Source organism: Triticum aestivum, chromosome 2A (assembly GCF_018294505.1).
Source record: "Triticum aestivum cultivar Chinese Spring chromosome 2A, IWGSC CS RefSeq v2.1, whole genome shotgun sequence".
Classification (NCBI taxonomy): Eukaryota; Viridiplantae; Streptophyta; class Magnoliopsida; order Poales; family Poaceae; genus Triticum; species Triticum aestivum.
In genome coordinates this window covers 694,317,750-694,331,894 of record NC_057797.1, presented here as the reverse complement: position 1 = coordinate 694,331,894, position 14,145 = coordinate 694,317,750, and the positions used below count along the sequence as shown (strand labels likewise).

The 14,145-nt window shown below is 48.6% G+C and overlaps 1 protein-coding gene across 1 annotated transcript; it reads right to left on the bottom strand.

The window, feature by feature from the left end:
- Positions 1–6,981: 6,981 nt before the first annotated feature.
- Positions 6,982–7,570, bottom strand: LOC123185990 (pathogenesis-related protein PRMS-like). The gene is made up of 2 exons (XM_044597792.1): positions 7,314–7,570; positions 6,982–7,271 (listed from the first exon to the last, which is right to left on the bottom strand). Exons 1-2 carry the CDS (start codon positions 7,568–7,570, stop codon positions 7,040–7,042), a joined length of 489 nt encoding a protein of 162 aa, XP_044453727.1. The 3' UTR covers positions 6,982–7,039.
- Between the last annotated feature and the right edge of the window lie 6,575 nt (positions 7,571–14,145).

Here is a 14,145-nt window from a genome sequence, read left to right as displayed (position 1 = left end):
GATGTGTTGGGAAGGGGCGGTCGGAGGTAGAAAACCGACAGCCACAGATTTAGCCGACGCCAGGCGGCGGGGAGGCGTGCAGGGAGGGGGCGGCGGACGCAGATGGCTGCGATGGACCAGATTCGGGTGGCGATAGGCGGCGGGAAGGTGTGCTCAGAGGGACGGTGCCAGGCGGCAGGCAGGGGCGGCGCTGTTGGATGACCAATGGTGAGGGAGAGAGATGTGTGGGGAGGAAGGAGAGGCGAGAGGAGATAAGAGGTGTGGCTGATGAGTGGGACCCCCGTCCACCTCTGTAGGTCAAACATGACTAGGACTAGTTTTCGCCACATCAACCCAATAGATGGTCCCACTGGTCAGTTCTACAGTTAGACATCCTCGGTTTTGAATTAGTCCGATCTGTTACTTACTTGCCACGGAAGCGATGGTGATTTGTTATTTTTAGCAATGGTTTGGGAGTACCCTAGCCGCAAATGTCATGGTTTTAAACAATTTACTCACCTCCGAGACACCACACAGAGGGCACAACCCATTTGCAGGGTCGTTCTCTTGATCACCTCCCTCCCAGATGGGAGGAGATCCCTTAACAATTGCCAAACAAAAATCTTTATCTTCAAGGGAAATGGTGCTTTCTAGAGCGGAGAAGTCCACACACTAAAGCAAACATCGACATAGGACATGTTATGTCAGGCTGATAGAGAAGATACCTGAAGGGGACACCCAATAGGATAAGGTGTCCGGATAATCCACGAGCACCGGTGGGAGGGCAGCCCGCAAGTTAGCCCACTCTATGATCTACATTGGCCCAAATTATCATGGAATAAAGACGTTCCAATGGCCACTGTTGGGAGTCATGGAGACCAACACCATTTGAACTGAGCAGATGCCAAATAAGTTTGGAAACCCCATACATAATGGGGCTCTATTCACGCACGGTCAAGCCGGAATAGGGTTCCCTCACTATTGCCAATGGAGAAGGACATCCCCTGGCCGATCTCTTGCTTGATATGCTGGACGGACTGCCAAAACTAGGATCCATCAGTAGGGGAACAAGCAAGCGGTGACTGGCCTCGGAAGTACTTTGCTTGAATAAGTTGCAACCATAAGCCCCCTCCCCTCAAATGATCCGCTAGACCCATTTGTAGCATAAGGGCCACATTCATGCACTCTGACACTAGGATGCCTATCCTCCCAAATCCTTTGGCATGTAGATGTCAGTCCATTTCACCATACAGTATTTTTGTGGGCCATCCATCGTCTGCCAGAAGAATCAAAAGAGGTCTTTAGAAAACGAGCTATGTACCAAGTATCAACCAAATCATTATAGCGGTTAGTTAGGATGTGCAAGGTAAAGCTTCTTAGTTTCCTTATCTAGGCTTGCATCTCGTTAATTTGGTATTGCTTCTTGTGTGGCTCTGTTAGCACATCATCTAGCTTCTCTCTCACCGATCGATACTAGTAGTCTAGCATCTGGTTTACGTAGATATTTACATCTCTCTCGAAAAGGCTATCGCCCCGCTTTATAAATAAAACAACGGTCCAAACAACCAACATCTCAAGAACGATGGCTGGGACCATAGCACATGCAAGCCCAAGAAAACATGATAGAAATAGAAAAAAGCCACCTAGTGGCAGCCGCTAAGGGGCACTACGAGGATGAAAGCCGACCCGCTGAAGCCAAGAGCGCATCCATCATGCAGCCAAGCCGGTTGCGATGACGCTGCCTCGAGAGTGGGTGCTAGTGATGTAGAAAAGCAAGGAATTTGAAGGAGTCATACGCCTTCCTCGGGAAGACCTTCTCAATCACCATCTTATTACGAGTCGTCCAAAGTGTCCAGGTCATCGCCGCAAATATAAGCCAAAATAGGTTGCGATGCCTCAACTGTTGTAGAGCTCTATAGTGGAGGAACTCAGCCATATCTATGTAAATCTTTACATGATCGATCCATATCTGTGTGTTGCAAGAGAATCATCTGTAAGAGTAATGTTCAGAGCAACGGGGTTTGTATACTGAATTGGAAACATAGAGGGGTTTGTGTTATACCTTGCTTTCACGTGCGCCGGCAAACAAAGATGTATTATTTGCGATCGAGGTTTTTTATACAACGGTTGAAAGTGAGGTTTTTTGAGAAATGGAGCACTTGCAGCTGCAAAAGGAGAACATGGGCTTGTTGGATTTGGGGCGGGATCACCGCGACGGTGTACGATTTGCAGGCGGATTCAATGGACAAGCTACTATTGGGCGATGATTCACCGGAATGTATAGGCCACAGCGGGGAGCTCATGGCCAAGCCGACGAGAGTGGCGGGGAGCTCAGCCATCGAGGCGGTGAAGAAGGCCCATTCCCGCACTGTCAGCCTGCGTGGGCTCGCACACGGGGCTCCTACCGCTTTCCCCAAGCTCATGTGGCTTTGTTTCCGGCCACATCAAGGAGTGCTAGCGACAGATTGAAGCTTTGAGACATCGGCAGTGATGAATCTAGCAGGTTGTAGCACTGGCGACAAAAGAGAAGGGGAAGGAGGCGAGGCTATGGGAGGGAGGTTGTGCAGACTGATTCTAGTGTCGGGGGCTCTTTGTGATGATGTGGGTGGAGGCTCGAGACCAAGAGGGACAGTGTGGTCTCCTAAATTTCACCGAGAGTTGCCCTTCATGGAGCAAAAAATGTGCTAGAGGGTGGCTTCTAGAGATAAAAAAAAAACTATAATTTTGAGGGATATGCTAGCTAAGGGTTAATCTCCCAACCCAGAAAGTATATATTTTTTGGGATTAGGAAAATGATAAGATCAAGGTGGTTGTGCTCTTACGAAAATGGTGGAATGAGAAGAATAGAATCAAGGAGAAGGTAAACATGGAGATAATGATGTGATGTGTCTTATTGCTAAAACCAAACTGACAAATAGTTCAGGTTGTACAAAGCATATGAACCCCTCCCAGTGAGAATGAATTGAAAACCAACATCATGGTGCTTTTAATTTTGAATCAAGCGCTGCAGGGTGGGTGGGGTGCTATTATCAGGAATCACAAAAGGTGAGGTAGAAGCTTGTGGTGCAGGAACATTGGCGAAAGTCCTTGATCCTTTCCACGTTGAGGCCATGGCTGTCTTGCGGGGTAACCAACTAGAAGCAGCAAGAGGCTTAAAATATGTGTGCAACTTTGCTTGCTTCGATCAGCTCTTAATCGCGTTCAGTCCTATGAGGTTCATGATGAGCAGATCCTAGCTTGGGGTGGGTGTCTTCAGTTCAAGGCGAGTGCGGTGTACCGCATGATCAAACTCTCTAGCCATGAGCTCCCATGCATGACCTCAATTGGGATGGCTTCATGCCCATCAAGGTCAAGGTGTTCGCCTGGATTCTAAGACATGGTAACACTCGTGTGCAGGACTTCCTACATCGGATTGACTTCCTCAAACATGATGACTGCCCCTTTTGCCCCACTCGGTCTGAGACGATCGTGCACCTATTCTTTGAGTGCCCCCATTTACATCCGATGTGGGCTCGCGTCCTCGGCCGTCACAGTATGCTTGTCAATTGTTGTGTTGAAAATGTTTGGTGTGTCTTCTCCACCTGTCACCCCTCCTGGAGCCGTCCACTTCTCAGCACGGCGATGTGTTGTGTCCTTTGGGTTACCTGGAAGAACCAGAACCAAATGGTGTTTGATCACATCCGGACCTCGAATCTTGACTTGCGGCATTCGATCCAGGAGCATCTCCGATTATGGGTGGTCCAAGCCCCCTTCCGTGTAGATTGTACCCCATTGCTACACTGTGTGAGGCTATCTGTAGTTGATACCCGTCTCTCTCTCTCTCTCTCTCTCTCTCTGCTCTACCGAGCTATGTAATAATCAATCCGATGTCATATTATTAAGAGAATACATTGACGTTGCAACAGATGAACAACAAAGACTTTGATCGATCACCTACTTGCTGACGCTGGAGGAATTAAAGGATGCTTAAAACAAAACTCTTAAGTTTCTTTACCTTGGCTAGGGAGAATAGTAATAAAGTGTCCTGTAGTTTACCCAATTAGGGGAGCACTCTGAACTTGTACGCGCCCTTGCAGAGTGATAATGTAACTTCTGTTGTACTGAACTTAGTGTGTGAACCTAAGTCAGTACAATCACTTGATTGAGGGAGTGATGCTGAAAAATACACGAATGCCCATGTGCCCATTATGGAAGTACTGAACTTGAAGAAAGTATACATTCCATGGTTGTTGAAGCACACAATGTTCTTATTTAAGCATCAGATCAGAGATGGAACCATAGTTCACAAACAAACCATACTGGCCAGCTGAGCCAACAAAGGAGTAGAACCCAGTCATTCTTAGGTTCATACATCCACAAAATTTTGTGCTCAATTGGAATTGCTTTGTCAGTGTCATTGACGCCCATAGACATGCTAGGACTAGGAACCATCAGGATATGCAATTGCAATGCTGTGGTGTCCTACACGGAGTAACAACATTATCGTGGTCAACTGGAGATGGACTCGTTTAGGAATACCGAAAGCACTAAAGCACTGGAGAAGGTAGCATAAGGCCAAAGCATAAGGGCAGGCGGAAGGGGCTTGGTGCTGCACACTTTTAGGTGTTGCTGGATGGAGGAGAGGTGGATAGTAATGAAGAAAATTCTAGAGAAACTGGTGCTGCTGCTGTGAACTAAAACCAGAGTTAGGGGGTGAAGAAGAATAGTGAAAGCGCTGGAGAAGGTAGCAGAAGGCCAACGTACATCGGCATGCGGAAGAGGCTTGGAGCTGCACAACCCTTTGAGGGGCTGGCGGATGGAGGTGAGGCAGATAGCAAAGATGGCTATGAGCTGAAATTGACGAGCATGGGAAACTTCAATGTGCTGGCGGAGGATAATTCTGAAGAATCAAACTCTAATGATGGATATCAGACGCAAAGTTGTGGGTTTGATCTACTTCCCGAAGAAAACTGAAGAGAACTCAAGAAGCAAAGGAGGGTAGTCATGGTGCAGTGATCCGGATGCAGGCAATCCTTGACTGAAGTCTCTTAGGGTCCCTTTTTCCGATAAAGGGCGCTTTTCTTATCTCAAAATGTAGCATCAAGCGAATACAAAATATTATGAGTAACACCCGATCTCTGCATAATTAGGATGCACGCAGCCAAACAACAAAAGTCTGACAAATGAAAAAGTAACAAAAACGACAAGTCGGCAACAGTAAAGTCCTATAGACCGACACTATGCCTATGTAAAAATGGAGGTAGAGCTTTTAGGGACTAATATTGCAGATTTTGTAGTCCAATTTTTAGTAACTACCTAAAATTGACATGTAGTAATCTCTGTACCACTCGAATTCCCTACCCGTATTGCATCCATTTTATGGACGTGTGAACTACACCTATGGTGATCTGCAATTGATGTTTATGTGTCATGCAATCTTGTGGAGTGTTCTTCACCTTCACCTCTACTGCTTATTGTCTTTTGTTATTGGTGCATGACCTGCCATTTTTTGTTTGTTTATGTTTCCGCTGATGATTTTCATGAGAACGAGAAGGGTCATGGTTCTAATGTCCATGGTACAACGGGGTGTTCTGATGTCCATGGTAGAACGGGATCATTACATTTCGATCATCATCGAGTGCTAAGTGCTAACTCTACTACACCGCATTGGACGCAGTCTTTAAGGGACGCGTTGGACACAATCTTAATCCTGTTAGATTTGGTTTTCCCTCTTCTTAACGATTCTCTCGAGGTTGTTAGTTTCTATCTTTTTTCTGGCTCCCTATGCAGCGTTTGAGATTTGTTTCCTCTAATTTCACCCTTTAGTATTCCTTGATGCCATGGCTATTTTTATAGGAAAGAAGAATGACCCCCGGCCTCTGTATCTGAGAGATGCATGCGGTCACTTTATTGATTATTCTCGAGGACTTTACAAAGTATTACAACAATATGTCTGAATCCGCCATCTTCGCAACCTTTGCCGTTACTCCTATCCAAATGATGAAGGCGTGCTAGCTGGGCCACTACCCAGACCACTCATCTAAGCCTAACATCAAAATGATGAAGGGGTGCTAGCTCGGCCACTACCCAGACCACTCACCTAAGCCTAACATCAAAAGCCGGAAACACCAGCCGAGCCACATACCGGGTCTGGGATACAAACCGGTCCGACGCACTCGTGTGTCGTCGCCGCCATCTTCCACAGGTCCGTCTTCAAAACAAATATTGAGGCTTCTACCTTGTCTAGCCACTCAGCCATCGACGTCACCACGACACTAGACAGCTTCGTCCTCCTGCGCGAGTCCATCGCCACACATCGGACGCCGAATCTCCACTGCGCCACGCCGCCGAGATACATCGTCATCAATGAGTAGGATGAAGCACCGCTCCGCCGAGTCCGGCAGGGCTGTTGAAGACCAAGCACCGTGGAAGGACTCCGAGGCTGAGCACATAGGCGGCAGAGCGCCAACGCACCGCCACCAGACAAACTCCGGCCACGCCACCAACCGCCGCCAAGCAACCAAAGCGTCACATCCACTCCAAGCTCACCATGAACGACACCCTCAAGAGGGTGACGACGCCTGGAGCACCGCTGTCGCTCGCCCGGCACGGATTTGGGCTTTCGCCCGGCATACGATGCCATGGCTATTTGAATACATTAGTATAATCTGATCTGTGAAAATGAGCTTCTGTGCAAACCGTTTGGTTTCACGGAAGAAACACAAATCAAGATAGAGTAGGGTCGAGCAGTTCAGATTGCGGGGAGAAAGGCGTTGAGAGTTCCTGGTGGGAAAATAATCGTGTGTGTGGAAAGTCGAAAACTAGTCACTCCTCTGCTACTACTTCGTTTAGGCGATAGCACTATCAGATTCAGCTACCAATAACATTGCAGTATATATAGCGGGATAATGTGGTTTACGGTACGGGCGAACTGAACAAAACCAAAGCAACAGACAGCTTCATTCACAACGTAATCCGAATTTCACATCACTTGACCAAAAAACGAAGGACCAAACGCCTTATTTCGCATCATATATTACTTGGCCACATCTTTCCTGATGCAGCTCCCGTATAGACGTACTCAGTATGGCGGGTCGTCGTAGTTGCCGCCAGGGGAGTAGCTGCAAACAGCCACGGTGTCGTTGCTGCCGCGGCAGGTGCGGCAGGCGCAGCCGAGCTCTCGCGTGGTGTTCCGCACCACCAACTTGTAGGACCCGCATTCCTTGCCGGGCGCGCACGCGTTGGCGCCGTGGTCGTACCACCGCCGCTCGTACACCCACGAGCCGGTGGCGGCGGCGCCCTCTTGTTTCCCGCTGCCCCAGTACCTGTTCCGCGCGTAGATCGGCGGGATGTACTTTGGCGGCTCCAGCTTGCAGCGGGCGGCGAGCTGGGCCGCGTACCGCTTGGCGTCCTGCCCCAGCATCCAGTTCCACTCCAGGGGTGCCACGCCCACCTCGCGGCGCGCGTCGTTGTGCCCCTGCAGGAACTGGAACGCCACGGGCACTCTAGGGGCCGCGACGGTGACGCCATTGTTGTCGTTAATGCTGGCTGATGCCAGTGACGGTGAGACCAGTGCAAGCAACAAGATGGCGAGGCAGATGGAAGGAGACATGGTCGTCTGTTGCATCTGTGACTCTGAGCTCGGTTGATTTGGTGAAGTTTGAGAGGAATTGACGTGATTATATAGGCCAGCACGGCGTTAACTTGCAGAAGCGTTTTGGAGGCAAGTGTGCTGCGTATGCGTCAGTTTGGACTTCGGAGAATTTACATGAAGCGTTCATCTCCGAGTAGTCAATGGCATTCATTAGTACCAACATCACATACTTCCTTCTCAAAAGGAGTACTGATATAGGACAACACGAGGGGTTAACTTGCACAAGCGTATGCGTCAGTTTCGAATTCGGAGAATTAACATGAAGCGCTCATCTCCCAGTAATTAATGGCGCTCACTGCTAGTACCGATAATTAACAGGTTAGCCGTTTTGCATGTACTACGTACGGCTTCCTTCTCCCTGATATATACTTGCACAACAGACCTTCCTTTCCTACACACAAAAGTAAAAAATGTGAGGACAAATGAAATAAATTTGTTCGCCTGTTGAACATTTCTTAAACATTCCGTTTCTCGTAAGAGACTTTCGCCGAGTAGGGCATTTTGGAGACCGAGCTCCATATGAAGGACTTAATTTTGAGAACTCCAAATTTCAAACTTTTCAGTTTCAAAAACATCTGAAAAAATACACATGTATACAGGGAAGTAATGTGTACGTGTGCAAAATTTCATGATTATATACATTGAATTGCAAGCTGCAAAAAAACAAAAAAAAATCATGGACTTTGAGGATAAAAAGTACACATATGTTAGAAGAGCCACCGATTTGTTTTTTTTAGCTCTCATTTTAATCTATTTCGACCTGAAATTTTACACATGTATAATATGGCTCTAGGTATATGTGTATTTTTTTCAGAATTTTTTGAAACTAAAAAGTTTGAATTTTGAACTTTTCAGATTAAGGCCTCCATGGAGCTCGGCTTTCATTTGGCATTTTCTTTTATTTAGAGAAAAGGCCAAAGCCCGACTTTATAAATAAAGCCACATGGCAGCGTCACGAATACCCAAGGTTCACACAGTCTCAGAAACACAAAGAGAAGTTAAATAGGCCCAAATTCCTAACGAAACAGGCAGCTGCCAAACACGGCACGCAGGCCGGGGAGAGAAGGAGACCTAATCCCGCAAACTACAGCACCAGGCTTATACGCCATGATTCGTCTCGGAGATCTGAGAGGTTGAAGCCCGAATTTTGGCGATGAGCAGGTCCAGGGCGTCCCGATCTGGCTCCTTAGTCAATAATCTCCACTGCTGCAAGAATATACATGATTTGAAAAGAACGTCAGCAGGCTTAGATGGGAAGGTAAGTTTAATAGTAAATTTGTTTCTAATGGTCCAAAGAGCCCAACATAAGGCTCCCAAGCCAACCCAGAATACCCTCTTGGTGACCCCTACTAGAGATTTGGCTAGGGTTCTAGTGTCTGCGAAAGAGGAGGGATCCCAGGAGACCCGAAGCCATGATCTTACGCAAGACCAAACTAATTTGGCAAGAACACAGTTGAAAAAGATGTGATTAGAGTTTTCCAAAGCCCCACACAAGTTACAGAATTCCGAGCCCGGCCCATTGCGTTTTTTGATCTGATCAGCAGAAGGAAGGCGACCTCGGAAGGCTTGCCAGAGGAAAATCTTAATCTTAGGAGGGACCTTAGATTTCCAAATACAAGAGAAGCGAGCCGAAGTAGTACCACCAATGAGTCTAGAATACAACGATTTGACCGAGAATAGCCCAGAGGCCGTAAGTGGCCAAACCACAGAGTCAGCCTCCTCCGAGAGCACAGGGAAGAGGGCAGAAAGACTTTGCCATTCTTCCAACTCTTCAGGAGACAGGGCCCGACGAAAAGCCAAGTCCCAATTATTAGCAGCCACCTCCGCGATGGAGATTTGCGGATTGGGGCAATAAGAGAACAGAACCGGAAAGCTAACAGCCAGGGGAGCATCCCCGGACCACCAATCTAACCAAAAACGAACAGCAGACCCATTACCCACACAAAACTTAACGTGCTCCAAAAAAATCGGCCGAACTTTAACAAGGGCTTTCCAAAACTGCGAACCACGCCGCGCAGGGGCAAACATAGGGTTGGAGTTAGGAAAATATTTAGCCTTAAGAATCGAAAACCACAGCACATCGGCCCCAACCGTCATAATTTTCCACCACCACTTAATGAGCAGACAAATATTCATCACCCGAGTATTAATAATGCCTAACCCCCCAAGGTTTTTAGGCTTGCACATAAGCTGCCACTTAACCAACCTATACTTCCTTTTGTTATCTGCAGAATTCCAATAAAAGCCACCCCTATGTTTGTCGAAGCCAGCATGCACACCATCCGTGAGACGGTAAAAGCCCATAAGGAACAACGGGAGAGAGGATAAGCAAGAATTGATTAGAGCCACTTTGCCAGCATTGGTATTATACCTACCCCTCCAAGGAAGCACCCTATTCCCCACTTTAGCAACCACCGGAGCGAAGTCTTTCGCGTGAAGCAGACCAGGAGAGATAGGAAGACCTAAATATTTGAAAGGAAAGGAACCTAAGGAGCAGTTGAGGAGTCTGGCCACCCGCAAGGCCTCCGCCCGGTCAACCCCCGTCACCATAACCTCACTCTTGGCGAAATTGATCTTAAGACCAGAAACAGCTTCGAAGCACAACAGAATAAATTTCAGATTGGCAATACAGGCATTGTCCAACTCTACCAAGATGATTGTGTCATCCGCATATTGCAAATGAGAGACCCCTTCCGGAAGTAGGTGAGAGACCACAGGAATAATGTGTCCACATCGAGCCGCTTTGGAGAGCATACAGGAGAAAGCGTCAGCCACAAAGTTGAAAAGAACAGGGGAGGCCGGATCCCCTTGGCGGAGGCCCCTCCCATTCGCAAAGAAGTTGCTAATAGCGCCATTTACGGCAACTGCAGTGTGGCCACCCGAGACCAACTGCATGATACGGTGAACATAGGCACCGTCGAAACCTTTGGCAAGAAGAATCTGCCTGAGAAAAGACCAGCTAACCGAGTCATACGCTTTTTCGAAGTCTAGTTTGAGAATGATAGCTTTGGATTTCCGCACATGGAGGTCATGAACTATCTCATGAAGGGAGAGAATGCCATCTAAAATAAAGCGCCCTTTGATAAAAGCAGATTGGAAGGGACTAATAACTCTGTGAGCTACCGGAGACAGCCGGTTCGCAAATCCTTTGGAAGGGAACTTGGCAAAGTTGTTAATCAACGCTATAGGCCGGAATTGGAAAATGACATCAGCACCCTTAACCTTAGGGATCAGGGATATAACAGCATAGTTCAGGCGAGAGATGTCGACAGTACCAAGACAAAAACCCTGAATAACGTTACACACCAACTGTTTCAACTGGGGCCAAAATTTCCGAAAGAAAGGGATGGAGAAGCCATCAGGCCCGGAAGCAGCATTAGTATTGGCAGAATCAACCACATCCCAGATTTCCTGATCGGAGAGCGGAATCATCAAGGAAGCATTCTCCTTAGGAGAAATTTTAAGACCAGAACTCCAGAGGTGGGGGAGATGGACAGGCCCGATGGAGGTTTAGCCCCTAACAGAGACGAAAAGAAGTCCACCACGTGAGCCATAATCACAGATTGGTATGTAGAGCGCATACCATTAATCAATAGGCTATTAATCTCACAACGCCTACGCCTACCGTTTGCAATCGCAAAGAAATAAGCAGTAGGAGCGTCTCCTTTGAGAGTCCAATTGAGGGTGCCCCTCTGACGCCAGTAAATCTCAGCCTGATGATGCAGCTGCAGAAGAGCGGCCTCCAGATTATAGCGAACAGCCCAACCATCATCCGAGAGCCCAATAGAGTCCGCAGTACGATCCAGCTCCAGGATCTGATTTTCAAGGAAGGCTTTGGAGCGGCGATCCTCCGCCGCACGGTTACGCGACCAGCCTCTAAGAAATTTTCGTAAAGCATAGGCACATGACTGCCAATAATCCAGAGGGCCAAAAGAGCGGGGGTTGTGAGAGAGGGATTGGGAGACTTTCACCGCAACCATGTCAACAAAGCCATCAACAGACAACCAAGAAGCATCAAACTGAAATCTAGTCGGAGGACTATTGCGAATGGAACCATCATCCAGAATCAAGGGGGTGTGGTCTGACCCCACAATACATTTAGCTACAAGAGAGGACCTAGGAAACAAGGCATCCCAACTGGGACATAGGAAGACACGATCAAGCACGGATCTGATAGGGTTCGCCTGATGATTAGACCAAGTAAAGCGGGCTCCCCCCCCGAGGAAGCTCCCGAATGGCATTGACACTAATAAAGTCGTTAAAAGCATTGGCTAAAGACCAGGAAAAAATATCATTATTCTTGTCAAGAGGGCATCGTAGAAGATTAAAGTCTCCCCCAATCTCCGTCGGGAGAGAACAGGACTCAAGCTTGATCGAAAGTTCATCAAGGAAAAGGTGCGAAAAGGAGTGATCCGTGGGCCCATAAACAACTATAAATTCACAGAGGGCATTCATAGATCTATGCGAGAGAACAACACTAGCCCAATAAAACCCATGATCAAAAGCAACAAAGTCAAAAATATCCTTATTAGAACCGATCAGAATCCCACCAGAATGGCCCGAAGCCGGTAAAGATTGCCACTGAAATCTATCCATACCCACGATAGCAGAAAGCTCACTGGGGGTAAAGGAATCCTTAAACGTTTCAACCAGCCCCACAAAGTCAATAGAGTTAGAACGAACCAAATCTTTCAGTTGGTCACGGCGCCCCCTAGCACCGAACCCTCTAATATTCCAGAATAAGGCCCTCATTTATACGAAAGGTTCTTGATACGGAGGCTCGACCTGCTGGGGGCCACACAGGTTTTAGATCATTTATTAGTACCCCTCTTAGCAAGGCAGGATGAGGATGAGGGCTGGCCACTACCAGCACCCGAAGCCTCCCCCACAACACAACCAGCATCCGCCACCCGCGAGGCAACAGCCTCTTTGGCTTTCGCAATGGTAGCTTGGGCCAATTCATTAGCCCGAATAATAGCAAGGAGCGAACTGGGAGAGCCAACAGAAGTATCAACCACCAAACCCACGTCCGACATAATGTTTAAAAGATGATCATCAGACATCGAAGGTAAAACCACCCGAACCGGAGAAACAGCGACCGATGGGGATGGGAAGGTACCTGGGGGAGGGAGGTCCTTCGCCGCAGCCCGCTTCTCCGCCCTTTCCAGAATCGAGCCACCAGAATGTGAAACCCGCCTACCTTTGCGGGCCGTGGACACCGGGGAGCGGATAGCAGGCGACCGCGCAGCAGGAGAGCCAGCGTGGGGGCCCGAGCGGGACATGGAGCCCAGATCATGATCAAGACGCCGACAGATCCCCGTCATAGATTGCTTCAAGCCCGAGGAGGTCTGGCTCTTAGCCGAGTACTTGCGAACTGAGGATTTCTTCTTCGAGGGGTGTTGTGATTCCATCATATCACGAGCAGGAGAGCCAGGGAGATCTTCAATACCCGAACGAGTGGGGGAGATAGGGCGAGCCGGGAGGTTGGAGCATGCAGCAGACACAGGAGTAGCCGAGCAGGGCGGAGCTTTAGGCAGATCAGCAGCAGCAAAGGGGGCCATCTGGACTGAAGGGGGAATCACTACATCTTCACGAGGAGCATCACCACCAGGCGCTTGAGAATGAAACATCTCACGTTCTGAGTCTGCCAGGTTATCCCATTCAGATTGAGTGAAGCGGAGATTAGACCCAAAACTCTGATTGGGGCCACCAAAAGAACCATCCCCTTCCTTGTCATGTTTATCCGAAGGGTTAGCAGGGGGAGGGGGGGAAGGTGGAGCAGCCGCCGTCGCCCCCTCCACCCGCACCCGCAACCTGATGCCATTGGGAGAGGGATAGACATCAATGAAGCCATGCACCCGATCAGGATCAACACACCAGACCTTCAACCGAGCAGGATCAACCTTGTTCAAAGACTCCTCATCCACCTCGATGGGTTTCCCAATCAAAACCCCAAAGGACATGAGGAAAACAGACGAGCGCAGACTAGCAGGTAGATCTTCAATCAACACCCACACTTGAGACAAAGGACCAACAGCAGTACCGTTGGATGCAGCCGCTTTGACAGAAACCACCAGTTGATTAAGAGGTAAGGTGAAGCTGGTGCAGGAAGCAATCATTCGCAGGCAATCTTTGGAGGGGAACACCACAGAGAAGTCAAACTCTGACAACTGCACAACTTGCCAGTCCCAACTAGCCACATCCCAGATGCGAAGCCCTTCCAGCAGAGTTTGGGGGGAGATCTTTTGGTCTTTGACAGAGACAATAGCCGCATTGGACAGCGTAGGAGCCACCTCCCGAACAGGCAGGTCACCATCAAAAGCGAAGAAGGAGCATCCAGGAAGACCCAGACCAAACTGGATGACCGCAGGAGGTTTCTGTCTATCCATGCAATTGACCGTGAGGTGACCATCAGAGCGACAAATCAAGCAGAATGGTGGATTGGTGCAGCGAGACTGAAAGTGGCCCGGTCTGTGGCAAGCGAAGCAGGTAAGCGCCGAGGGGTTGCTGTGGGAAGAGGGGGAGGGGTGGGG